At 63.8% G+C, this 23688-nt stretch overlaps 1 protein-coding gene across 1 annotated transcript in view; it reads right to left on the bottom strand.

Moving 5' to 3' along the window:
• Window positions 1-834: 834 nt before the first annotated feature.
• The window catches only part of LOC128897191 (syntaxin-binding protein 4-like), a 93420-nt gene continuing 70566 nt past the window's right edge, over window positions 835-23688 (bottom strand). The window contains exons 12-22 of the mRNA XM_054161260.1: window positions 23380-23477; window positions 16977-17073; window positions 15227-15354; window positions 14274-14366; window positions 13425-13490; window positions 13151-13339; window positions 10845-10961; window positions 8070-8119; window positions 5180-5310; window positions 1989-2046; window positions 835-931 (exon numbers count right to left, since the gene is read on the bottom strand). Coding sequence (XP_054017235.1) covers window positions 835-931; window positions 1989-2046; window positions 5180-5310; window positions 8070-8119; window positions 10845-10961; window positions 13151-13339; window positions 13425-13490; window positions 14274-14366; window positions 15227-15354; window positions 16977-17073; window positions 23380-23477 — 1124 coding nt within the window. The remainder of the gene's footprint in view (window positions 932-1988; window positions 2047-5179; window positions 5311-8069; window positions 8120-10844; window positions 10962-13150; window positions 13340-13424; window positions 13491-14273; window positions 14367-15226; window positions 15355-16976; window positions 17074-23379; window positions 23478-23688) is intronic.

Here is a 23688-nt window from a genome sequence, read left to right as displayed (position 1 = left end):
TCTGCGTTTCTCTGACTGATTTCCCTGGTGCTCTGCTTCCCTGGCTCTGTGACCCGGGGCGGGGGGATCTCTCCCTCCTGCCCTCCCACAACCCAGAGAGCCAACAGCCCTGTGAGCAGCATTTCCATTTTATTTTCCAGAGCCTGCGCCCCTCCTGGCTGCCCAGCCCAGCGCTGGCTCTCCACCGGCACCCTCGCCTCGCACAGGTCCAGGTCCTGCGTGCCGGCAGGGGCCCTCCTGGGCGCCGGCCCCGCTGCGCCCTGCTGCCGGCCCGGGGCGGGCTGGCTCCGCGCTCCCTGCGGCCAGCTCCCGCAGGGGGTTGCGCTCCCTTGCAAGCATCGCAGCTGGGATAAGCTAGACCAGAAAGAACAGAAGGAGAAGAATCTCTCCCCAGACAGCCGGGACACTACAGCTGAAGCTGCTTGGACTTTACAGCCGCTAAAGACGCTTTGGTTTTTCCAGGTGGAGCCCCAGCAAGGAGCCTGCCGGAGACCCCTGAGTCCCTCGGGTACCTTCTCGCTCCTCTTACTAGCCAGGATGCAAGATCTAAAAGGCTGCCAGTGCCATCCAGGCCCTGAGAGCCTCTTGAGAAGGTTCGAGTTCGGTATGCTCTAAAGCTGCAGACCCGTGAGCGAGTTAGCCTCGGACGATAGCTCGGAGGTAGCCAGGCAGGGGGAGGCTGCTGGCAAAGCCCTGGGGGCTTAGCAGGGCTTAATCTCGCCTCAGAAAGCTGTTTGCTCAGCCCGGGGTGCCCGGGGGGGGCGAAGCACTCGAGCTGTGTCCTTCCCATCTCCCGGCAGGGCGGCAGCCCGGCCCGGGGGCGGCTCCCGGGGGCTACTGCGGCAGGGCCGGCGCTGGGCTGGGCGGCTGCGGCGCACGGCTCGGGGGCTGCCCGGCGGGGGGCGGCCACGTCGGCTTCTGGTGCAGGTGGCTGAAAACGAGAGAGAGAGGGGGGAGGAACTATGGGGACACGCACAGAGGACCCCCTGAAGACAACGCTGGCTCTGCAGGAAAGAACAGAACTTCCCTGCTCGGTGCAAGGTCCTGCTGGCCACCTGCTCCGTGTGAAATGCTTTCCCTGAGCTGGCAATGGTTCCTGGCAGCCCAGAGGCAGCTGAGTGCTGAGCTGCAGCCAGAGCAGGGAGAGCAGCAGCACAGGGAGGGGATTCTGCCCCTCTGCTCTGCTCTGCTCAGCCCCCACCTGCAGCACTGCCTCCAGCTCTGGGGCCCCCAGCACAGGAAGGACCTGGAACTGCTGGAGAGGGGCCAGAGGAGGCCACAGAGATGAGCAGAGGCTGCAGAACCTCCCCTGTGGGGCCAGGCTGGGAGAGCTGGGGCTGTGCAGCCTGCAGAAGGCTGCAGGGAGACCTCAGAGCAGCCTCCCAGGACCTGAAGGGCTCCAGGAGAGCTGGGGAGGGACCTGGGACAAGGGCTGGGAGTGCCAGGCCCAGGGCCAATGGCTTTGAGCTGGGAGAGAGGAGACTGAGAGTGGAGAGGAGGAAATTGATAGCAGTGAGGCTGGGGAGACTCTGGCACAGGCTGCCCAGGGAGGCTGTGGCTGCCTCCTGCCTGGAGGTGTTGAGGACCAGGCTGGATGAGGCCCTGAGCAGCCTGTGCTGGTGGGAGGGGTCCCTGCCCATGGCAGGGGGCTGGCACTGGATGACCTTTGAGGTCCCTTCCAACCCAACCCATTCCATCCATCCATGAGTGGTTCTGGTTCCCTCACTCAGGACTCACAGAGGTCTCTACAGATCCCAGCTGGGTGAGCCATGGAACCACACATTCCCCTCTGGCCAGAGACAAAAGGCACATTTCAGGGAACCAAAGAGCTCTCCAGGCCTGCCCTTGCCTGGGCAGGCTGGCTGGGCAGGGCTGGATTTCCCTGGCCTGGAGGATCTGGCTCAAAGCTGCCAAGCACAAAGCCACCCAACCAGCCAGGTCTTTGCTTTGAGTGGCAGAGTTGCAGGCCAGGGGGGGCTGACACCTACTCCTTGGGCTCTGGGATCCCTTCTGCAGGCAGGCACTGGTCCCTGTCACACGGTGAAGCTGCAAAGGAAGCAGACAGCCAGTGGTGAGGGGAGGCTGTGGCCCGTGGCAGGAGCAAGCAGGGCTGCTGCATGGTGCTAAGGGGCAGGGGAAGGAGGCAGGGACCCTCAGGGTGCTGAGACCCCCCTGCAATTGTCCTGGGCTTTGAGACAAAGTCAGTGCTGGGCTTGGGCCATGTCTGGTAGGGGAAATGAAGCAAAGGGCCAAGGCTGGGCAGCTGTGAGGGGCTGCCTGCTCAGCTGCTTGTGGCATGCAGCAGACCAGAAGTCTCCTTCTGCATGGCAGGAGGGGCTCAGGTAATGCTCATGGCTTGGGGCCCAGGCTCAGAGCCCCAGACTGGGATGTGGAGATAGGGCACAGCCAGGGGAGGGCAAGGGAGTCTGGGCTGGTTTGCACCCCAAGGGTCCAAGATGACTCTGCTCAGCATTGCTGTGGGCACACCGGGGTGGCCTGAGGAAGGTTTGGATGTTGGATGGTCTGAGGAAGGTTTGGGTCCTGGATACCCTGAGGAAGGTTTGGGTCGTGGATGGCCAAGGGAAGGTTTGGGTCCTGGGTGGCCTGAGGAAGGTTTGGGTCCTGGATAGCCTGAGGAAGGTTTGGGTCCTGGATAGCCAAGGGAAGGTTTGGGTCCTGGGTGGCCTGAGGAAGGTTTGGGTCCTGGGTGGCCAAGGGAAGGTTTGGGTCCTGGATAGCCAAGGGAAGGTTTGGGTCCTGGGTGGCCTGAGGAAGGTTTGGGTCCTGGGGGGCCAGAGGAAGGTTTGGGTCCTGGGTGGCCAGAGGAAGGTTTGGGTCCTGGATGGCCAGAGGAAGGTTTGGGTCCTGGATGGCCAAGGGAAGGTTTGGGTCCTGGGTGGCCAAGGGAAGGTTTGGGTCCTGGGTGGCCAAGGGAAGGTTTGGGTCCTGGATGGCCAAGGGAAGGTTTGGGTCCTGGGTGGCCTGAGGAAGGTTTGGGTCCTGGGTGGCCTGAGGAAGGTTTGGGTCCTGGGTGGCCTGAGGAAGGTTTGGGTCCTGGATGGCCAAGGGAAGGTTTGGGTCCTGGGTGGCCAAGGGAAGGTTTGGGTCCTGGGTGGCCTGAGGAAGGTTTGGGTCCTGGGTGGCCAAGGGAAGGTTTGGGTCCTGGATGGCCAAGGGAAGGTTTGGGTCCTGGGTGGCCAAGGGAAGGTTTGGGTCCTGGATGGCCAAGGGAAGGTTTGGGTCCTGGATGGCCAAGGGAAGGTTTGGGTCCTGGATGGCCAAGGGAAGGTTTGGGTCCTGGGTGGCCTGAGGAAGGTTTGGGTCCTGGGTGGCCAAGGGAAGGTTTGGGTCCTGGGTGGCCTGAGGAAGGTTTGGGTCCTGGATGGCCAAGGGAAGGTTTGGGTCCTGGGTGGCCAAGGGAAGGTTTGGGTCCTGGGTGGCCTGAGGAAGGTTTGGGTCCTGGGTGGCCTGAGGAAGGTTTGGGTCCTGGGTGGCCAAGGGAAGGTTTGGGTCCTGGGTGGCCAGAGGAAGGTTTGGGTCCTGGATACCCTGAGGAAGGTTTGGGTCCTGGGTGGCCAAGGGAAGGTTTGGGTCCTGGGTGGCCAGAGGAAGGTTTGGGTCCTGGGTGGCCAAAGGAAGGTTTGGGTCCTGGGTGGCCAAGGGAAGGTTTGGGTCCTGGATGGCCAAGGGAAGGTTTGGGTCCTGGGTGGCCAAGGGAAGGTTTGGGTCCTGGGTGGCCTGAGGAAGGTTTGGGTCTTGGATGGCCAGAGGAAGGTTTGGGTCCTGGATGGCCTGAGGAAGGTTTGGGTCTTGGATGGCCAAGGAAAGGTTTGGGTCCTGGATACCCTGAGGAAGGTTTGGGTCCTGGATGGCCAAGGGAAGGTTTGGGTCCTGGGTGGCCTGAGGAAGGTTTGGGTCCTGGATGGCCAAGGGAAGGTTTGGGTCCTGGGTGGCCAAGGGAAGGTTTGGGTCCTGGGTGGCCTGAGGAAGGTTTGGGTCTTGGATGGCCAGAGGAAGGTTTGGGTCCTGGATGGCCTGAGGAAGGTTTGGGTCTTGGATGGCCAGAGGAAGGTTTGGGTCCTGGGTGGCCTGAGGAAGGTTTGGGTCTTGGATGGCCAGAGGAAGGTTTGGGTCCTGGATACCCTGAGGAAGGTTTGGGTCCTGGGTGGCCAAGGGAAGGTTTGGGTCCTGGGTGGCCAAGGGAAGGTTTGGGTCCTGGGTGGCCAAGGGAAGGTTTGGGTCCTGGGTGGCCAAGGGAAGGTTTGGGTCCTGGATGGCCAAGGGAAGGTTTGGGTCCTGGGTGGCCAAGGGAAGGTTTGGGTCCTGGGTGGCCAGAGGAAGGTTTGGGTCCTGGGTGGCCAAGGGAAGGTTTGGGTCCTGGGTACCCTGAGGAAGGTTTGGGTCCTGGGTGGCCAAGGGAAGGTTTGGGTCCTGAATACCCTGAGGAAGGTTTGGGTCCTGGGTGGCCAGAGGAAGGTTTGGGTCCTGGGTGGCCAGAGGAAGGTTTGGGTCCTGGATGGCCAAAGGAAGGTTTGGGTCCTGGGTGGCCAAGGGAAGGTTTGGGTCCTGAATACCCTGAGGAAGGTTTGGGTCCTGGGTGGCCAGAGGAAGGTTTGGGTCCTGGATGGCCAAAGGAAGGTTTGGGTCCTGGATGGCCAAGGGAAGGTTTGGGTCCTGAATACCCTGAGGAAGGTTTGGATCTCTGTTTGAGGCTGGTGAGAACCTGGCCAGGCTCCAGCCAAGGCAAGCCTGATGGCTTCTAACCTGCCACGAGAGGCTGGGGAGGGCTGAGAGGGAGCTGAGCTGCTTGCCCTGGCAAAGGGGAGGCTGGGAGCTGATCTCCCAGCACCCACTGCTGCTTGCCAGGGCAATCAGGAGGGTGGTGGGGCCAAGCTCTTCCTGGCAGCAGCAGCAGCCAATACAGCCTGGGGCAGGGGCCAGGCATGGGACCTGAGGGAGCTGAGGCTGGCTGCTGGGGAAAGCTTGCTCACAGAGCATGAAAGCAGCCCAGGAGCAGCTGGGGGCTGCTGTCCCTGGGGGCTGAGAGCCCAGCTGGCCAAGGCCACTGCTGGGCCCCTCTGGAGCAGAGGGTTGGACTCCTCAGCTGTGCTGGGGGGGCTGGAGGGGCTGTGCTGGGGCTGCCTGGGGTGCAGCTGTCTCCAGGCCCTTCAGTGCTCACCGTCCTTGCTGGGGAGGATTGGTGCCAGCAGCTCTTTAGCTTCTGAGAGCAGAAGGTGAAGCAGATCTGGAGATGGGAGAGGTGTGTCTGAGAGTGCCTCTGCTTTGTCCTCTGCTGTGTCACTGCTGGCTCTTGCAGAGATGGAAAGTGCCATCAGTACCTCCCCCCTGCACTGCTCCCTCTCCCTCCTGGCCAGCCTCTCAGGGAGGATCTCCCCAGGTCACTGCTGGGACCTCAAGGCAGGGGCAGCTGGGGGTTGCTCCCTCTTGCTCAGCAGCACAGATTCACAGCCTGCATTGGCATCCTCCAAGGGTATCCTGTCCAGTCCCCCTGCACTCAGCAGGGCTGTCTCAGGCTGCCCAGGGACACAGCAAATCTGATCCTGGATGGCTCCATCCCTGCACCACCTCCCAGGGCAGCCTGTGCCAGAGTCTCCCCAGCCTCCCTGTGCAGAGCTCCCTCCTGGTGTCCAACCTAACTCTGCCCTGCTCCAGCTCCAAGCCATTGCCTCTGGTCCTATCCCCACAGCCCCTTCTGAGCAGTCCCTCCCAGCCTGCCTGGGGGTCCCCTGCAGGGACTGGAGGGTTGATCTAAGGTCTCCCTGGAGCCTTCTCTCCCCCAGGCTGCACAGCCCCAGCTCTCCCAGCCTGGCCCCACAGGAGAGGTGCTCCAGCCCTCTGACCACCACGAGGCTCTGGGGGGGGGTTTGGGGGGCCTGGTGTGCAAGGAGCAGCTGAGGGAGCTGGGGGTGTTGAGCCTGGAGAAGAGGAGGCTGAGGGAGACCTCCTTGCTCTCTGCAGCTCCCTGAGAGGAGGCTGCAGCCAGCTGGGGCTTGGGCTCTGCTCCCTAGGCTCAGGGGACAGAAGCAGAGGCAGTGGCCTGAAACTGTGCCAGGGGAGGGTTAGGTTGGAGAGGAGGCAAAATGTCTTTGGTGGCAGAGTGGTCAGGGCCTGGCAGAGGCTGCCCAGGGAGGTGGTGGAGTCCCCATGGCTGGAGGGGCTGCAGAGCCCTGTGGCCATGGTGGGGTTGGGTTGGTGTTGGGCTGGGTGAGCTTGGAGGCCTTTCCCAGCCTGCATGACTCAAGGATTCTGTTGCTGTGGTAGAGACCTGAAGAGATTTGGCTCTGTTCTCACAGCCATGCTTTTGTTGGGCATTTCTGAGGTCTCCAAACCCTTTCCCCCTTCATTAGCTGATCAGCAACAGCCCTGGAGACTGAGAAATCCTTTTCAGGCATTTGGGAAGGCTCTGGGGAGACCTGGTAACAACCTTCCAGTACCTGAAGGGGGCCCCAGGAAGGATGGAAAGAGAGTGTAGGGATAGGCCCAGGGGCAATGGCTTCAACCTAGAGCAGAGCAGGTTGAGATTGGATGTGAGGAACAAGTTCTGCCCCAGGAGGCTGCTGGAACACTGCAGCAGGCTGCCCAGGGAGGGAGTGGAAGCTCCATCCCTGGAGACACTCCTTGGCCACAGCAACCCCAGGCAGTGCTGCAGGCTGGGGGCAGAGGGGCTGAGAGCTGCCAGGCAGAGAGGGACCTGGGGGTGCTGATTGACAGCAGCTGAACAGGAGCCAGCAGTGTGCCCAGGGGGCCAAGAAGGCCAAGGGCATCCTGGCCTGCAGCAGGAAGAGTGTGGCCAGCAGGAGCAGGGAAGTCCTTGTGCCCTGTGCTCAGCACTGCTCAGGCCACCCCTGGAGTCCTGTGTCCAGCTCTGGGCTCCTCAGCTCAAGAAGGACATTGAGAGACTTGAAGGTGTCCAGAGAAGGGCAACAAAGCTGGGGAGGGGTCTGGGGCACAGCCCTGGGAGGAGAGGCTGAGGGAGCTGGGGTTGCTTAGCCTGCAGAAGAGGAGGCTCAGGGGAGACCTTCTTGCTCTCTGCAACTCCCTGCAGGGAGGTTGGAGCCAGGTGGGGGTTGGGCTCTGCTCCCAGGCACCCAGCAGCAGCAGAACAAGAGGCCACAGTCTCAAGCTGTGCCAGGGGAGGTTCAGGCTGGAGGTTAAAAAGAGAGATTGGCCACTGGGCTGTGCTGCCCAGGGAGGTGGTGGAGTCCCCATCTCTGGAGGTGTTTAGGAAGAGCCTGGCTGAGGCCCTTGGTGCCATGGTTGAGTTGCTCAGATGGTGCTGGGGGAGAGGTTGGACTTGGTGATCTCTGAGGTCTTTTCCAACCTGGTTAATTCTATTCCACCCCATCCCATCCCATCCTATCCCATCCTATTCCGTTCCATTCCATTCCATTCCATTCCATTCCATTCCATTCCATTCCATTCCATTCCATTCCATCCCACTCTGTTCTAGATCCCAGGTGAGGCTGGAGAGGGCTCTGGGCATCCTGAGCTGGTGGAGGATGTCCCTGCTGAGTGCAGGGGGTTGGGCTGGGTGAGCACTCTGTGAGCTTGCCAAGGGGCTCCTGCAGGCTGCAATCAGTTCAGGGCACAGAGGAAGCTGTGCTGCAGGTCTCTCCAGCTGACAGGGGCTGAGCTCACCTTGAAGGGGCAGCCCAGGAGCCTGGGCTGTAGTGCTGCACCACTCTGTGTAGCTGAGAGCTGTGCCAGGTCTTTGCTGACACTCTGGCAGCTCCTGTGACCCCTGATAAGAGAGGACCCAGCCCTAAAGCCACCAGCTGGTGGGGACAGGAGGAAGCTGCTTTGCAGCAACCTCCCTGAGGGTCTCTGCTGCCAAGGGCAACTTAACCAGGGGGGTGCTGCACATAGTGACTGAAAGGAGGCCAACCCCCAGCCCTCCTTGCAAGTGCCAAGCCAGCAGCAGCCCCCAGAGCATCTTTCCCACCTTGAGGAGCCCTGGGTGAGCTGTGTGTGGATCACCCCCCCTGGGTAAAGGGCACAGAAGGAACATTGCAGCTTCCTCTGCAAGGTTCCCAGGAGCCACCTCCTACCTGTTGTCCTCTGGCAGGGGAGTGGAAGTGCTCAGGACCTTGTGGACATTCTGCCAGGCAAAGAGGAGAGCAGGAAGCAAGCAACAAAGAGAGAAGGAATAAAAAGAGGAGGGGGAAAAGTGGAGGGGGGGGGGGGGAGAGAAGAGAGAGCTAGTAATAAAAAGGAGAGATATTACAAGCCAGAGGTTTCAGCAGGAGGCTTCAGCCTCACAGCAAGGAAGAATCCCTGAGAACAACCCCCCTGGGCTTTCCCTGCTGATCACATTGAAGATGGCAGCAATCAGCTTCTGCTTCCTCATTGCCCTTGCAGCCAGGGCCCCAAGGCCTCCTGCAGCTCAGGCAGCACTCTCAGCCCATGCAAAGCTGCAGGCAGGGCTGCAGGAGGAACCTCCAGCCCAGCTCTCCAGCCTGGGAAGGGCAACATCAAATGGGCTCCCTCCAGGCAGGCTGTGCAGGCTCTGTGGCAGTGGCCAGGAGCAGCCCCTGGCTGCTGGCAGGGCTGGGGACTGCTCAGCCACCAGCCAGGGCTCTAGGGGTGGGAAGAGGTTTTGCTCCACTGCTCAGGGGCCTCAGCTGCCTGCCCCAAGCCAAAGCCTCTGCCAGAGTCCTGCCTCGCACCACGCAGGCAGCAGGGGGCAGGGCTGCAGCTCTGCAGGGGCTCTCATTCTGCCTCTCCGGAGCACCTCTGCGTCCTTCTGCTCCTCTGTGGCCTACTGAGCTCCTGCCAGGAGCTGCAGCAGGTATTAGCAGCCCTTGGAGTGGGGCCAGAGGAGGACACAAAGGTGATCAGAGGGCTGCAGAAGCTCCCCTGTGGGGCCAGGCTGGGAGAGCTGGGGCTGTGCTGCCTGGAGAAGAGCAGGCTGCAGGCAGACCTCAGAGCAGCCTCCCAGGACCTGAAGGGCTCCAGGAGAGCTGGGGAGGGACTTGGGACAAGGGCTGGGAGTGCCAGGCCCAGGGACAGTGGCTTTGAGCTGGGAGAGAGGAGACTGAGAGTGGGTAGGAGGAAGAAATTGTTGGCAGTGAGGCTGGGGAGACTCTGGCACAGGCTGCCCAGGGAGGCTGTGGCTGCCTCCTGCCTGGAGGTGCTGAGGACCAGGCTGGATGAGGCCCTGAGCAAGCTGTGCTGGTGGGAGGGGTCCCTGCCCATGGCAGGGCCTTGGGGCTGGGTGATCCTGAAGCTCCCTTCCAACCTGAGCCATGCTGTGACTCTCTGCTATCCTGGCCCTGGTGTTTCCCTTGCTGGCCACTGCCCTGAGCAGAGGAGCTTGTGGTGCTGTACAGCTGCAGTGGGGCAAGGCTCAGTTCAAAAGCAGAAGCAATTCAGTGTGAGAGTCTGCAGGACACCCAGGGGGGAAAGGCAGTCTGGCAGCTCAGCTTTGTTGTGCAGAGAAGCAACCATCAGTGATCCAAAGGGAAGCCTGAAACCAGCATCCCAGAGTGCCAGAGCTGGAGGATCTTCCAGGTCCACCCCAGCTGAAGCCATTCTGTGCTGCTATCAGTGGCCTGCACAGGGCTGGAGGGGGGGGTTGATCCAAATCCTTGCAGGGGGAGACCACCACTGCCCCCTGTGCAGGCTGAGAAGGCACAGAGTGGTTTGTTCAGTGCCAGCAGGGAGTGGAAGGGGAGGCTGAGGGGAAGGCAGCATCGGGGCAGGGACAAACACTGCTGACAGCAACCTGAAATGCTGCCTCCAGCCTTAAACTCTGAGCCATAAGCTCTGAAGCCTGTGGATGGTCAGAGCTGTCCTCAAAGCACACAATCCCCAAATGCCAGCAGGGGGAGGCTGGAGGGGAGCTCTGGAGCTGCCCCAGCCCAAGCCCTGCCCCAGCAGGGCACCCCCAGCACCCTGCCCAGCAGCACAGTGCCCAGGGGGGGTTGGAAGCTCTCCTCACCAGGACACTCCACAACCTCTCTGGGCAGCCTGCTCCAGGCCTCCTGCAGCCTCACCCCAAACAACTTTCTCCTCCTGCTCAGCTCCAACCTCCTGCCTGACACTTGCTGCCCCTTGCCCCTTGTGCTGGCCCTGGGCAGCACTCAGCAGAGCCTGGCCCCAGGAACCCTCTCCAAGAGAGTTCCTGGGCAAGCCTCAATCAGAGCATGTTGGGGGTGCCCCATGGGACAGCAGAGCTACCAGAGGGACCTGCCCCATGCAGCTGCCACTGAGGAGCTCATTTCCCAGCTTCTCCTAAGCAGCATCTGCTGCCTGTTGGGGATGAGATAGAACAGCCCTCAGCCTCCCCTGGCTCCTGGGGCAGGAAGGTGTTTGGCCTGGCAGAGGTAAGATGTTGGGATGCTGGAAGGTGTCCAGAGAAGGGCAACAAAGCTGGGGAGGGGTCTGGGGCACAGCCCTGGGAGGAGAGGCTGAGGGAGCTGGGGTTGCTCAGCCTGCAGAAGAGGAGGCTCAGGGGAGACCTTCTTGCTCTCTGCAACTCCCTGCAGGGAGGTTGGAGCCAGGTGGGGGTTGGGCTCTGCTCCCAGGCAGCCAGCAGCAGAACAAGAGGACACAGTCTCAAGCTGTGCCAGGGGAGGTTCAGGCTGGAGGTTAAAAAGAGAGATTGGCCACTGGGCTGTGCTGCCCAGGGAGGTGGTGGAGTCCCCATCCCTGGAGGTGTTTAGGAGGAGCCTGGCTGAGGCCCTTGGTGCCATGGTTGAGTTGCTCAGATGGTGCTGGGGGAGAGGTTGGACTTGGTGATCTCTGAGGTCTTTTCCAGCCTGGTTACTGCTATTGTGGTCTCTTTAAAGGGGCAGCCAGCAGGCTGGCAGGGGAGCAGTCACCTGCACGAAGAGCAGCAGCCTCCTGTTGCAGATCTCCAGCCGCTTCCGAGACACCTCCGACGTCCGCAGCCGGCCGGCGGCCAGGGCCAGCTGCCTCCTCAGCTCCAGCAGGTCCTCCTGGGGCAGGGCAGAGGGACAGAGCTGAGCAGCACCCTCAGCATGGCCTTGGCAAGCATCAAGTCATGGCACTGGCTACGAGTAGAAAGCCAGGGGCAGGGATCCACAGACCCACAGCAAGGGCTGGGCTGGAAGGGAGCTCAGAGGTCACAGACTCACAGCAGGGCTCAGGCTGGAAGGGAGCTCAGAGGTCACAGACTCACAGCAAGGGCTCAGGCTGGAAGGGAGCTCAGAGGTCACAGACTCACAGCAAGGGCTCAGGCTGGAAGGGAGCTCAGAGGTCACAGACTCACAGCAGGGCTCAGGCTGGAAGGGAGCTCAGAGGTCACAGACTCACAGCAGGGCTCAGGCTGGAAGGGAGCTCAGAGGTCACAGACTCACAGCAAGGGCTCAGGCTGGAAGGGAGCTCAGAGGTCACAGACTCACAGCAGGGCTCAGGCTGGAAGGGAGCTCAGAGGTCACAGACTCACAGCAAGGGCTCAGGCTGGAAGGGAGCTCAGAGGTCACAGACTCACAGCAAGGGCTCAGGCTGGAAGGGAGCTCAGAGGTCACAGACTCACAGCAGGGCTCAGGCTGGAAGGGAGCTCAGAGGTCACAGACTCACAGCAGGGCTCAGGCTGGAAGGGAGCTCAGAGGTCACAGAGGGGTGAAGGGGGCCCAGCTCCTTTGGGTGGTGAGCAGTGGTTAGCCAAGGAGCAAGGGGAGGGGGCCCAGCTCCTTTGGGTGCTGTGCAGTGGGAAGCCAAGGAGCAAGGGGAGGGGGCCCAGCTCCTTTGGGTGGTGAGCAGTGGTTAGCCAAGGAGCAAGGGGAGGGGGCCCAGCTCCTTTGGGTGGTGTGCAGTGGTTAGCCAAGGAGCAAGGGGAGGGGGCCCAGCTCCTTTGGGTGGTGAGCAGTGGTTAGCCAAAGAGCAAGGGGAGGGGGCCCAGCTCCTTTGGGTGCTGTGCAGTGGGAAGCCAAGGAGCAAGGGGAGGGGGCCCAGCTCCTTTGGGTGGTGAGCAGTGGTTAGCCAAGGAGCAAGGGATACCAACTTGAACACAGCTCCACATGAAGAGAAACTTCTTTGGTGTGAGGCTGACAGAGCCCTGGAGCAGGCTGCCCAGGGGGGTTGTGGAGCCTCCTTCCCTGGACACATTCAACCCCCCCTGGATGCATTCCTGTGCAGACCCCCCTGGGTGCTCCTGCTCTGGCAGGGGGCTTGGACTGGATGGTGTCTGGAGGTCCCTTCCAACCTCTAGTGTACTGTGACACTGTGATCATCCCCAGGGTGCAGGATGAACACATCCTGCTCAGTCAGCCTTTGCTCACACCACTTCCAGCCCCCTGCCATGGGCAGGGACCCCTCCCACCAGCACAGGCTGCTCAAGGCCTCATCCAGCCTGGCCTTCAGCACCCCCAGGCAGGAGGCAGCCACAGCCTCCTTGGGCAGCCTGTGCCAGAGTCTCCCCAGCCTCACTGCAAGGAATTTCTTCCTCCTCTCCACTCTCAGTCTCCTCTCTCCCAGCTCCAAGCCATTGGCCCTGGGCCTGGCACCCCCAGCCCCTGTCCCGAGTCCCTCCCCAGCTCTCCTGGAGCCTCTCTTTCTTGAAGGTCCTTTTGGGGTGGACAGTGGAGATCCTACAGCCCCTGAGTCCCTGCAGGCCTTGTGCCCACACTGCACAAGTGCTGCCCTCTGGGAGGAGGAGGAGGAGGAGGAAGGGGGGGAGGAGGAGGAGGAAGGGGGGGAGGAGGAGGAGGCAGGGGGGGAGGAGTAGGAGGATGGGGGAGTGGAGGTGGAGGAAGGTGGGGAGGAGGAGGAGGAGGAAGGGGGGGGAGGAGGAGGAGGAAGGGGGGGAGGAGGAGGAGGAAGGGGGGGAGGAGGAGGAGAAGGAAGGGGAGAAGGGGAAGAGGAGGAGAAGGAGGAGGAGGGGGAGGAGGAAGGGGAGGAGGAAGGGGAGGAGGAAGGGGAGGAGGATGGGGAGGAGGTGGAGGAGAGGGAAGGGGAGAAGGGGAAGAGGAGGAGAAGGAGGAGGAGAGGGGGAGGAGGAGGAAGGGGGGAGAGGAGGGAGGAGGAGGAAGGGGGGGAGAGGAGGGGGGAGGAGGAGGAAGGGGGGGAGAGGAAGGGGGGGAGGAGGAGGAGGAGGAAGGGGGGGAGGAGGAGGCGCCCCAGCCGGCGGCTCCGGACGCTCTCCCCGGCCGAGCGCTTGCCTTACCTCCACTTCGGAGACGTGCTTTGCTCTCTTCCCTGCCAGCTGCATCTTCAGCTCTGCGATCTCGGCCTCCAGCAGGTGGATGACCTCCTCGTAGTCCTGCTCAGCGCTGTGTGCCTGCCTCCGGCCCAGCTCTGCCACCTGCAGCTTGCTGTGCAGCGAGCGGTTCTCCGACAGGAACCCCAGCGCCTTCTGCGGCCAAGGGCAGCCACGTCTGCGCCGTGCCCCGCCGCCCCGGCCCCCTCCCCCAGGGCTCCCCGCAGCCCCCCGAGCTAACCTGGTTCAGCCTCTGCAGCTCGTCTTCCATCGCCTTCTTGCTGTTCTCCACCTCCTTCAGCAGCGCCTAGGGGAAAGCATTCACCGGCTTGGCAGGAGCCAGCCGCAGGTCGCTGGCTGGGAGGCTGCAGAGCGGCTCGGGGGGGAAGGGATCTCAGAGAGCCTCTACTCCAACCCCCTGCCATGGGCAGGGACCCCTCCCACCAGCCCAGGCTGGCCTCAGGATGGCCACATCCAGCCTGGCCTTCAGCACCCCCAGGCAGGAGGCAGCCACAGCCTCCCTGGGCAGCCTGGGCCAGAGGCTCCCCAGCCTCCCACTCAACAACTTCTTCCTCAGCTCCACTCTAACCCTGCTCTGCCTCAGCTCCAAACCCTTCCCCCTTGGCCTGGCTCAGACCCCCTCAGCAAAAGTTCCTCTGCAGCCTTCCTGCAGGATCCCATCAGGCCCTGGCAGCTCTGGGGTCCCCTGGTCCGACAGCCCCTGCCCACCAGAGCCATGCTCTACAGGAGCAGTCGTGGGCCCTGCCTCCCACCACAGTGCCCCTCCTGCCTGCAGCAATGCCCCTGGCTGCTGCCAGGGTGCTGGCAGCCGTGCTGGGGCAGGATGGGAGGGCAGGGGAGGGTGCTCCTGGGGTCAGGGGGTTGTGAGAGCCCTCCCTGTGGCTCTAAGCGGCGCCGCTGCCACGGGAGGCTGAGAGGCAGAAAGGTGCAGTGAAGGGAGAGAGGCTCTGCAGTGAGGAACCTGCAGAGTGCAAGCTCCTGGTGGCTTCTGAAGAGGGACAGGCAGCCCCCAGCCCCTCCTGTGTGACTAGAGCCAGCCCCAGCAGCAGGCAGCAGCCCAGAGCTCCACCTTGAGCCTTCGCACTTCGTGCCGCAGGTCCAGCGTCTCCAGCTGCAGCTGCTCCAGCTCCTCGCTGCTGGTGCAGCTCAGAGAGTCCAAGGTCTGCAGGGCAGAGGCACAGACAGCATCAGGAACCACCTGGGAACGGAGCCCCTTTACCTCTTGTCCTGTCCCTTGCTCCCTGGGAGCAGAGCCCAAGCCCCAGCTGGCTGCAGCCTCCTCTCAGGGAGCTGCAGAGAGCAAGGAGGTCTCCCTCAGCCTCCTCTTCTCCAGGCTCAACCCCCCCAGCTCCCTCAGCTGCTCCTCCCCAGCCCTCTTCCCCAGACCCTTCCCCAGCTCTCTTGCCCTTCTCTGGCCCTGCTCCAGCTTCTCAAGGTCCTTCTGGCAGTGAGGAGCCCAGAGCTGAACCCAGCACTCAAGCTGTGGCCTCCCCAGTGCCCAGCCCAGAGGCACCATCCCTGCCCTGCTCCTGCTGCCACCCCAGTGCTGCTCCAGGCCAGGCTGCTGCTGCCCTTCTTGCCCCCCTGGGCACCCCCTGGCTCCTCTCCAGCTGCTGGCACCCAGCACCCCCAGGGCCTTCTCTGCTGGGCACTTTGCAGCCCCTCTGCCCCCAGCCTGGAGCCTTCCTGGGGTGGTTGTGCCCCAAGGGCAGGAGCCAGCCCTTGGCCTGGTTGAACCTCATCCCCTTGGCCTCAGCCATGGCTGCAGCCTGGCCAGGGCCCTCTGCACAGCCTCCTGCCCTGCAGCAGATCAACTCTGCCACCCAGCTGAGTGCCAAGTGCAGGCTGATTCAGGGTGCACTCAGATGAGACTCTTGAGGCCTTCTCCAGAGCTTGCTGCTGCCAAAATGGTTGCTGCCTGCTGCTGCCTTCTCTGGGGAGCTCCAGGAGAACCAGGGAAGGGGCCTGGAGCTTTCCCCCTGCATGGGAGTGGGGCTGGGGGGCAGGGGGGGCTGCACTGACCGGGGAGTGGAAGGCTGAGGTGTCCAGCAGGTTGGCCACTTCGTGCTGAGTGAAGAGCATGCAGCTGGAGTCCAGCCCAGCCTCCTCCAGCTCCTCCTGCAGCAGGGCCCTCAGAGCCTGCAGCACATCTGCAAGAGAGCAGCAGCAGTGCAGGGGCTGGGGGGGAAGGGGTGAGGGGGGAAGGGGTGAGGGGGAGGGGGCTGGGAAGGGAAGGGGCTGGGAAGGGAAGGGGCTGGGAAGAGAAGGGGCTGGGAGGGGAAGGGGCTGGGGGGGAAGGGGTGAGGGGGAGGGGGCTGGGAAGGGAAGGGGCTGGGGGGGAAGGGGCTGGGGGGAAGGGGCTGGGAGGGGAAGGGGCTGGGGGGGAAGGGGCTGGGGGGGAAGGGGCTGGGAGGGGAAGGGGCTGGGAAGGGAAGGGGCTGGGGGGGAAGGGGCTGGGAGGGGAAGGGGCTGGGGGGGAAGGGGCTGGGGGGGAAGGGGATGGGGGGAAGGGGATGGGAGGGGAAGGGGCTGAGGGGGAGGGGGGTGAGGGGGAGAGGCTGGAGGGGAAGGGGCTGGGGGGAGAAGGGGCTGGGGGGGAAGGGGCTGGGAAGGTAAGGGGCTGGGAGGGAGGGGGCTGGGGGGAGAAGGGGCTGGGGGGGACACTGCTGGAGGGAAGGGGACACTGCTGGGGGGTGAAGGGGACACTGCTGGGGGGTGGGGACACTGCTGGGGGGTGAAGGGGACACTGCTGGGGGGGGAAGGGGACACTGCTGGAGGGAAGGGGACACTGCTGGGGGGGGAAGGGGACACTGCTGGGGGGGGGAAGGGGACACTGCTGGGGGGGAAGGGGACACTGCTGGGGGGTGAAGGGGACACTGCTGGTGGGTGAAGGGGACACTGCTGGGGGGGGGAAGGGGACACTGCTGGGGGGGGAAGGGGACACTGCTGGGGGGTGAAGGGGACACTGCTGGGGGGTGGGGACACTGCTGGGGGGTGAAGGGGACACTGCTGGGGGGGGAAGGGGACACTGCTGGAGGGAAGGGGACACTGCTGGGGGGGGAAGGGGACACTGCTGGGGGGGGAAGGGGACACTGCTGGGGGGGAAGGGGACACTGCTGGGGGGTGAAGGGGACACTGCTGGTGGGTGAAGGGGACACTGCGGGGGGGGGGAAGGGGACACTGCTGGGGGGGGGAAGGGGACACTGCTGGGGGGGAAGGGGACACTGCTGGGGGGTGAAGGGGACACTGCTGGTGGGTGAAGGGGACACTGCTGGGGGGGGAAGGGGACACTGCTGGGGGGGGAAGGGGACACTTCTGGGGGGAAGGGGACACTGCTGGGGGGAAGGGGACACTGCTGGGGGGGGAAGGGGACACTTCTGGGGGGAAGGGGACACTTCTGGGGGGAAGGGGACACTGCTGGGGGGGGAAGGGGACACTTCTGGGGGGAAGGGGACACTGCTGGGGGCTGTGAATGATCTTGGGAAGCCTTCTGTGCCTCAGCTGTGCTGCAGGAGCTCTCCCAGGCCTTGGCTTTGCTGCTGCCCAGCTCCTGCTTGCCAGGCTGGGGCTGGGGGGCCCTGAGCCTCAGCCCAGCTTTGCAGCTCCTCTCCAGGGCTGCTCCTCCCAGCCTCCTGCTCTTGGCCTGGGGACTCTGCTCAGCTGCTGGGAGGCTGCCCCAGTCCTCAGGCAGCTCTGAGCTGCTCCCTCTCAGCAGGTGCCCAGCAGTGCCTCCCCCCCAGGGCACAGCCCCCCAGGGCAGAGCTCTGCTCACCCCCATAGGCCACGGTGCCCTGCGAGTCGCTGGGGAGGCTCTGCCGCAGCCTCCTCCTCTTCTCCTCGCTCACATCCAGCCCCAGGTACTGCAGCACCTGCAGCAGAAGCAGTCAGCCTGGCAGCACAGAGGAGCACTGGGAGAGCAGCTCTGGGCAGGGGCTGCTCAGCTCCTGCAGGGCACCCTCCAGGCTGCACCTCCCGAGGCAGCAGCCTGGGGCTGGGTTTCCAGGCCCTGCTTCCCTGCATGGGTGCAGGGATCACAGAGCCATGGATCATGGCCTGGGCTGGGCTGCAAGGGACCTGTGAGGCTCACCCAGAGCAAGCCCTGCAGCCAGCAGGGACAGCTGCAGCCACAGCAGGCTGCTCCCAGCCCCAACCGACCTGCCCTGCACTGGGGCTGCTCTCTGGGGACAAGCAGTGAGGCTGAGATGTGCCTCTGCAGGTCACAGCTTGCCAGGCAGCCAGGGCAGGCAGAGCCCAGCAGTGCTGGGAGGTGCAGCAGGACTCACAGCTCAGGACTGACCCCAGCCTTGAAGCTGGACAGGGGCTGGGCCAAGGAAGGTTGCTCCTTGAGGGACCTCCCAGCCTGGGGTTCTGTGGCTCTGTGCAGCCCTGCCCCCACCAAAACTGGCCCAGGATGGACTTGGCCTGGTCCAGAGCATCATCCCAGCCAGACAGCAGTGGGACTCATGGAAACATGGCCTGGATAGGGCTGCAAGGGACCTGTGAGGCTCAGCCAGTGCAAGCCCTGCAGCCAGCAGGGACAGCTGCAGCCACAGCAGGCTGCTCCCAGCCCCAACCAACCTGCCCTGCACTGCTGCCAGCCATGGGGCAGCTCCCAGCTCTCTGGGCAGCCTGGCACAGGCTCTCCCCACCCTCAGCACCAAACCTTTCTCCCTTCTCTCCACTCTCAGTCTCCCTCTTGCAGTTCCAACCATCCCCCCTTGGCCTGCCCCAACAGGCCCTGCTCAGCAGTCTGTCCCCAGCTCTCTCCTGGCCTCTTGAAGCACTGCAAGGCCACCAGGAGGTCTCCCTGGAGCCTTCTCCTCTGCAGGCTGCACAACCCCAACCCTCCCAGCCTGGCCTCCCAGCAGAGGGCTTCCAGCCTCCCAGCACTGCTGTGGCCTCCTCTGGCCCTGCTCCAGCAGGTCCAGGTTGCTTGCTGACAGGAGGGGATCTGAGCTCCATCCTGTCCCATGTCTCTGAAGAGCTTTGGCACAGGAGGCATTGCTGGGGGCAAGCAGTCTCTGCAGCAGACCCCAGGGTGGTGCTCTGGGGGAAAGGGAGGAGCAGCTCCCTCCATGGGAACAGAGCAGGGGCTCTGCCCCCAGGCAAGAGTCACCTTTCTGAAGGGGGCAGGAGGGAAGAGGAATGGAGCCTGGGGTCAGGGTCAGGCTGGACAAGGCTCTGAGCAGCCAGATCTAGCTGAGGGTCTGAACAGGCCCTGCTCACAAGTCTGTCCCCAGCTTTCTTCTGGCCCCTGAAGCCCTCCCTGGAGCCTTCTCTTCTCCAGGCTGATCAATCCCAACCCTCTCAGCCTGTTCCTGAAACCGGGACACCTTCACATCCCCCCCAGAGCATCCCAGAGAGCCTGCAAGCAGCTCTGCAGCTCTGCCAACCCATCAGGGGCTGCATCAAAAGCTGCTGAAGCTGCAGCCAGAGCCAGCTGCCAGGAGCTCAGCCCAGCGAGCTGTGCTGGGAGCTGAGGAGACAAAAGCTCTTCCCAGAGCAGCTCCTGTGGCAGCAGGAGACAATGAGGCACTCTGCTCCCCCCAGCACCTCTGGCTCTCTCATTATGCCTCCTGCCCTCCCTGTCTCCTCCTGATAAGGATCAGTTCAACCCCAGGCAGCACCCAGGAGCAGCCAGACCTGTGCAAACCCCACCTGGCTGTGCCAGCAGCAAGGGAAAGCTTTCAGGAGGCAAAGCCAAACCCAGCAGGCTCTGGGAAAGAGCCCAAGGTAGACACTGCCCTGTCCCAGCTGCAGCCCCAGCTCCTGCTCAGCATCAGCTCCTGCTCTGCTCACCCCCAGCTCCTGCTCTGCTCACCCCCAGCTCCTGCTCACCCCAGCTCCTGCTCACCCCCAGCTCCTGCTCACCCCCAGCTCCTGCTCACCCCCAGCTCCTGCTCTGCTCACCCCAGCTCCTGCTCACCCCCAGCTCCTGCTCACCCCAGCTCCTGCTCACCCCCAGCTCCTGCTCTGCTCACCCCCAGCTCCTGCTCTGCTCACCCCCAGCTCCTGCTCACCCCAGCTCCTGCTCACCCCCAGCTCCTGCTCACCCCCAGCTCCTGCTCACCCCCAGCTCCTGCTCTGCTCACCACAGCTCCTGCTCACCCCCAGCTCCTGCTCTGCTCACCACAGCTCCTGCTCACCCCCAGCTCCTGCTCACCCCAGCTCCTGCTCTGCTCACCCCCAGCTCCTGCTCACCCCAGCTCCTGCTCACCCCCAGCTCCTGCTCTGCTCACCACAGCTCCTGCTCACCCCCAGCTCCTGCTCACCCCAGCTCCTGCTCACCCCCAGCTCCTGCTCTGCTCACCACAGATCCTGCTCAGCCCCAGCTCCTGCTCACCCCCAGCTCCTGCTCACCCCCAGCTCCTGCTCACCCCAGCTCCTGCTCACCCCCAGCTCCTGCTCACCCCAGCTCCTGCTCTGCTCACCCCAGCTCCTGCTCACCCCCAGCTCCTGCTCACCCCCAGCTCCTGCTCACCCCAGCTCCTGCTCTGCTCACCCCAGCTCCTGCTCACCCCAGCTCCTGCTCACCCCCAGCTCCTGCTCACCCCCAGCTCCTGCTCTGCTCACCCCCAGCTCCTGCTCACCCCCAGCTCCTGCTCACCCCCAGCTCCTGCTCTGCTCACCCCAGCTCCTGCTCACCCCCAGCTCCTGCTCACCCCCAGCTCCTGCTCACCCCCAGCTCCTGCTCAGCCCCAGCTCCTGCTCAGCCCCAGCTCCTGCTCTGCTCACCCCCAGCTCCTGCTCACCCCCAGCTCCTGCTCAGCCCCAGCTCCTGCTCTGCTCACCCCCAGCTCCTGCTCTGCTCACCCCCAGCTCCTGCTCTGCTCACCCCCAGCTCCTGCTCACCCCCAGCTCCTGCTCTGCTCACCCCCAGCTCCTGCTCACCCCCAGCTCCTGCTCAGCCCCAGCTCCTGCTCTGCTCACCCCAGCTCCTGCTCACCCCCAGCTCCTGCTCACCCCCAGCTCCTGCTCAGCCCCAGCTCCTGCTCACCCCCAGCTCCTGCTTTGCTCACCCCCAGCTCCTGCTCTGCTCACCACAGCTCCTGCTCAGCCCCTTGCTGATCTCTGAGGTCTCTTCCAACCTTAGTGATACTGTGATGCTGTAACCTTCTCCTCCCTGGGGGGCTGCTGGCACTTTAGGGGTCCCAGCATGATGTGACTCAGAGAATCCTTGGACTGAATGACCTCCAGAGGTTCTCTCCAGCCCCCCCACCCACCACCCTGCCAGGGGGTGGCAGCAGCAGGGTCAGGAGGTGGCAGCAGCAGGGCCAGGGGGTGGCAGCAGCAGGGTCAGGAGGTGGCAGCAGCAGGGTCAGGGGGTGGCAGCAGCAGGGTCAGGGGGTGGCAGCAGCAGGCTCAGGAGGTGGCAGCAGCAGGGCAGGGGGATGGCAGCAGCAGGGTCAGGAGGTGGCAGCAGCAGGGTCAGGGGGTGGCAGCAGCAGGGTCGGGGGGTGGCAGCAGCAGGGTCGGGGGGTGGCAGCAGCAGGGCCAGGGGGTGGCAGCAGCAGGCTCAGGAGGTGGCAGCAGCAGGCTCAGGAGGTGGCAGCAGCAGGGCAGGGGGATGGCAGCAGCAGGGTCAGGAGGTGGCAGCAGCAGGGTCAGGGGGTGGCAGCAGCAGGGTCGGGGGGTGGCAGCAGCAGGGTCGGGGGGTGGCAGCAGCAGGGCCAAGGGATGGCAGCAGCAGGGTCAGGAGGTGGCAGCAGCAGGGCCAAGGGATGGCAGCAGCAGGGCCAGGGGATGGCAGCAGCAGGGCCAAGGGATGGCAGCAGCAGGGCCAGGAGGTGGCAGCAGCAGGGCCAAGGGATGGCAGCAGCAGGGCCAGGGGATGGCAGCAGCAGGGCCAAGGGATGGCAGCAGCAGGGCCAGGAGGTGGCAGCAGCAGGGCCAGGAGGTGGCAGCAGCAGGGCCAGGGGATGGCAGCAGCAGGGCCAAGGGATGGCAGCAGCAGGGCCAAGGGATGGCAGCAGCAGGGCCAGGAGGTGGCAGCAGCAGGGCCAAGGGATGGCAGCAGCAGGGCCAGGAGGTGGCAGCAGCAGGGCCACGGGATGGCAGCAGCAGGGCCAGGAGGTGGCAGCAGCAGGGCCAAGGGATGGCAGCAGCAGGGCCAGGGGGTGGCAGCAGCAGGGCCAAGGGATGGCAGCAGCAGGGCCAAGGGATGGCAGCAGCAGGGCCAGGGGGTGGCAGCAGCAGGGCCGGGGGTGGCAGCAGCAGGGCCAAGGGATGGCAGCAGCAGGGCCAAGGGATGGCAGCAGCAGGGCCAGGGGGTGGCAGCAGTCGTTCGGTGCTGCAGCTCCTCCTCGGCTCCCCGCACCCCCCCCCCGCTGCCGGCAGCCCCCCGGGGAGGGTCTGCAGCCCAACAGCAGCCAAGGGCCGTGGCCCTCCGGGGGGCGCTCTGCCCTTTGGCCGAGGTTTCATTGCCCTCCGTTGCCTCTGCAGCTCCCGAGGTGCTCTCCAGGGCCAGTGATGCTCAGAGGGTCAAACTGCATCCCAGCACCTCCCTTCCTGCACTTGGTTGTGTCTGCAAACTCCTCTCTGCTGCAAAACCCCTCGGGGGTGGCTTCCACAGACAGCATCACAGAGCCCCAGCAGGGTGGGGGTGGGAGGGAGCTCTGGAGCTCCCCCAGCCCAAGTCCTGCTCCAGCAGGGCACCCCCAGCAGCTTGCCCAGCAGCACAGTGCCCAGGGGGGGCTGGAAGCTCTCCAGGCTCGGTGGGGAGCTGGAGAGCAATCCCTGCCCTTTGATGGTGCCCATGGAATGTGTTTGCCCTGGAATGCTGAAAGGAGCAGCAGTTCTGGCTGGGTCCTTGGTGAGATCTCCTCTACTTCAGCCTTCCCTCACCCACACCAACCTGCCTGAGGACACCCCAGCAGCAGCAGCACTGCAGAGTTTGGGGGGCAGCTGCCTGCACCCACAGCCCTGAGCCAAACCCATCCTGCCCTAGGGAGCTGCAGGTGCCAGGAGGAGACCTCTGGAGCTGCCTGCAGCACTGGGAAGTGGCCAAGATGAGCCCAGGTGTGTTTAAATGCCCCTGCAGACCCAGCTGGGATGTTTCACTGCTCCCTCTTCTTCCTTGTTACCCTCAGAGGCTGGACCCAACCTCCAGCAACCTCAGCTGAAGAGCTGAGAGCCCTTTCCTTCCTTTCCAGCCTTGCTGATAAGCACAGGTTGGTGTCTGACTCTCACACCTCTCTCTCACCCCCAGCTCAGTCAGCTGCAGCAGCTCAGTGCTGGGATGCTGAGAAGGAACCCAATGTGCTGAGCACCACGGCTGGCTCTGCCCCCAGCACTCCCAGCACAGCCTGCTCAGCACCCTAGGGAGAGGAAGGGGACTGAGGCTGGAGCAGGCTGCTGGCTGGAGGGTGGTGAATGTCCAGGTGAAGGCACTGAGCAAGTGCTGCAGCTGTGCTGTGTGCAAACAGGCAGGCAGCAAGCAGACTCCAGCTCTTCAGCTTTGCATCTGTTACTCCCTGCCAGACCCAAGCAGTGTGGTGTCCTGGGCTGCTCCTCACAGGCCTGAGTGTGACATTGGCTCAGGAATCGAAACTGAGAGCCCTGGGGCTGAGAGCCTGCAGAAGAGCAGCCCCAGAGGGCAGCTGAGCAATGCTCAGCAAGAGCTAAAGGAGCTGTGGGGGGCAAGGGGCTGGGGCCAGGCTCTGCTGAGTGCTGCCCAGGGCCAGCACAAGGGGCAAGGGGCAGCAAGTGTCAGGCAGGAGGTTGGAGCTGAGCAGGAGGAGAAAGTTGTTTGGGGTGAGGCTGCTGGAGGCCTGGAGCAGGCTGCCCAGAGAGGTTGTGGAGTGTCCTGGTGTGGAGAGCTTCCAACCCCCCCTGGGCATTGTGCTGCTGGGCAGGGTGCTGGGGGTGCCCTGCTGGGGCAGGGCTTGAGCTGGGGGAGCTCCAGAGCTCCCTTCCAGCCCCTGCCACCCTCTGGTTCTGTGTGTGGCCACCACAGGCAGGATGGCTTGGAGGCAAAGAGATCCTCCAGAGATCAGCAGCTTGTGGTCTGCTCTGTTGAGTCTGAGTCAATCCCAGCCAGTTCCTTCCCCGAGCAGCCACACAGGGAGAAGGCTCCTGGCAGCTTTGCTGTGCTTGCAGGCTGTGAGGCATTGCCTACCTTGGGAGAGCAGTGAGAAGTGGCCTTGCTGTGAGGGGGGAGGGCTCTCCCCACTTACCAGCTCCAGTTTGCCGTCCTTGAGGCGGATGTGGGGGTCCAGGGCCACTTTTGGTTTGGTGCCTGCAGCTGCCCTGTGGTTGGCTGCTGAAGTGGGTGCTGCAAAAACAAACCCCCCCGCAAACATGAAGGTGAAAAGGAGAGCACCTGGCTAGAGCAAGTGTACTGCAAAGCACAGTCCAGAGGTCTCCTGGCATGGGATATGATGTGTGTGCAGCAGGCCAGGAGCAGAGAGCAGGATTTGCTCAGTCTGCTCCCAGCAGGCTGAGGAAGTGGATGCTGGGACAAACCTGCCCTGAGACTGTGCTTC

This window comes from Dryobates pubescens, chromosome 4 (assembly GCF_014839835.1).
Source record: "Dryobates pubescens isolate bDryPub1 chromosome 4, bDryPub1.pri, whole genome shotgun sequence".
Taxonomy (NCBI): Eukaryota; Metazoa; Chordata; class Aves; order Piciformes; family Picidae; genus Dryobates; species Dryobates pubescens.
This window is presented reverse-complemented; position numbering and strand designations above follow the sequence as displayed.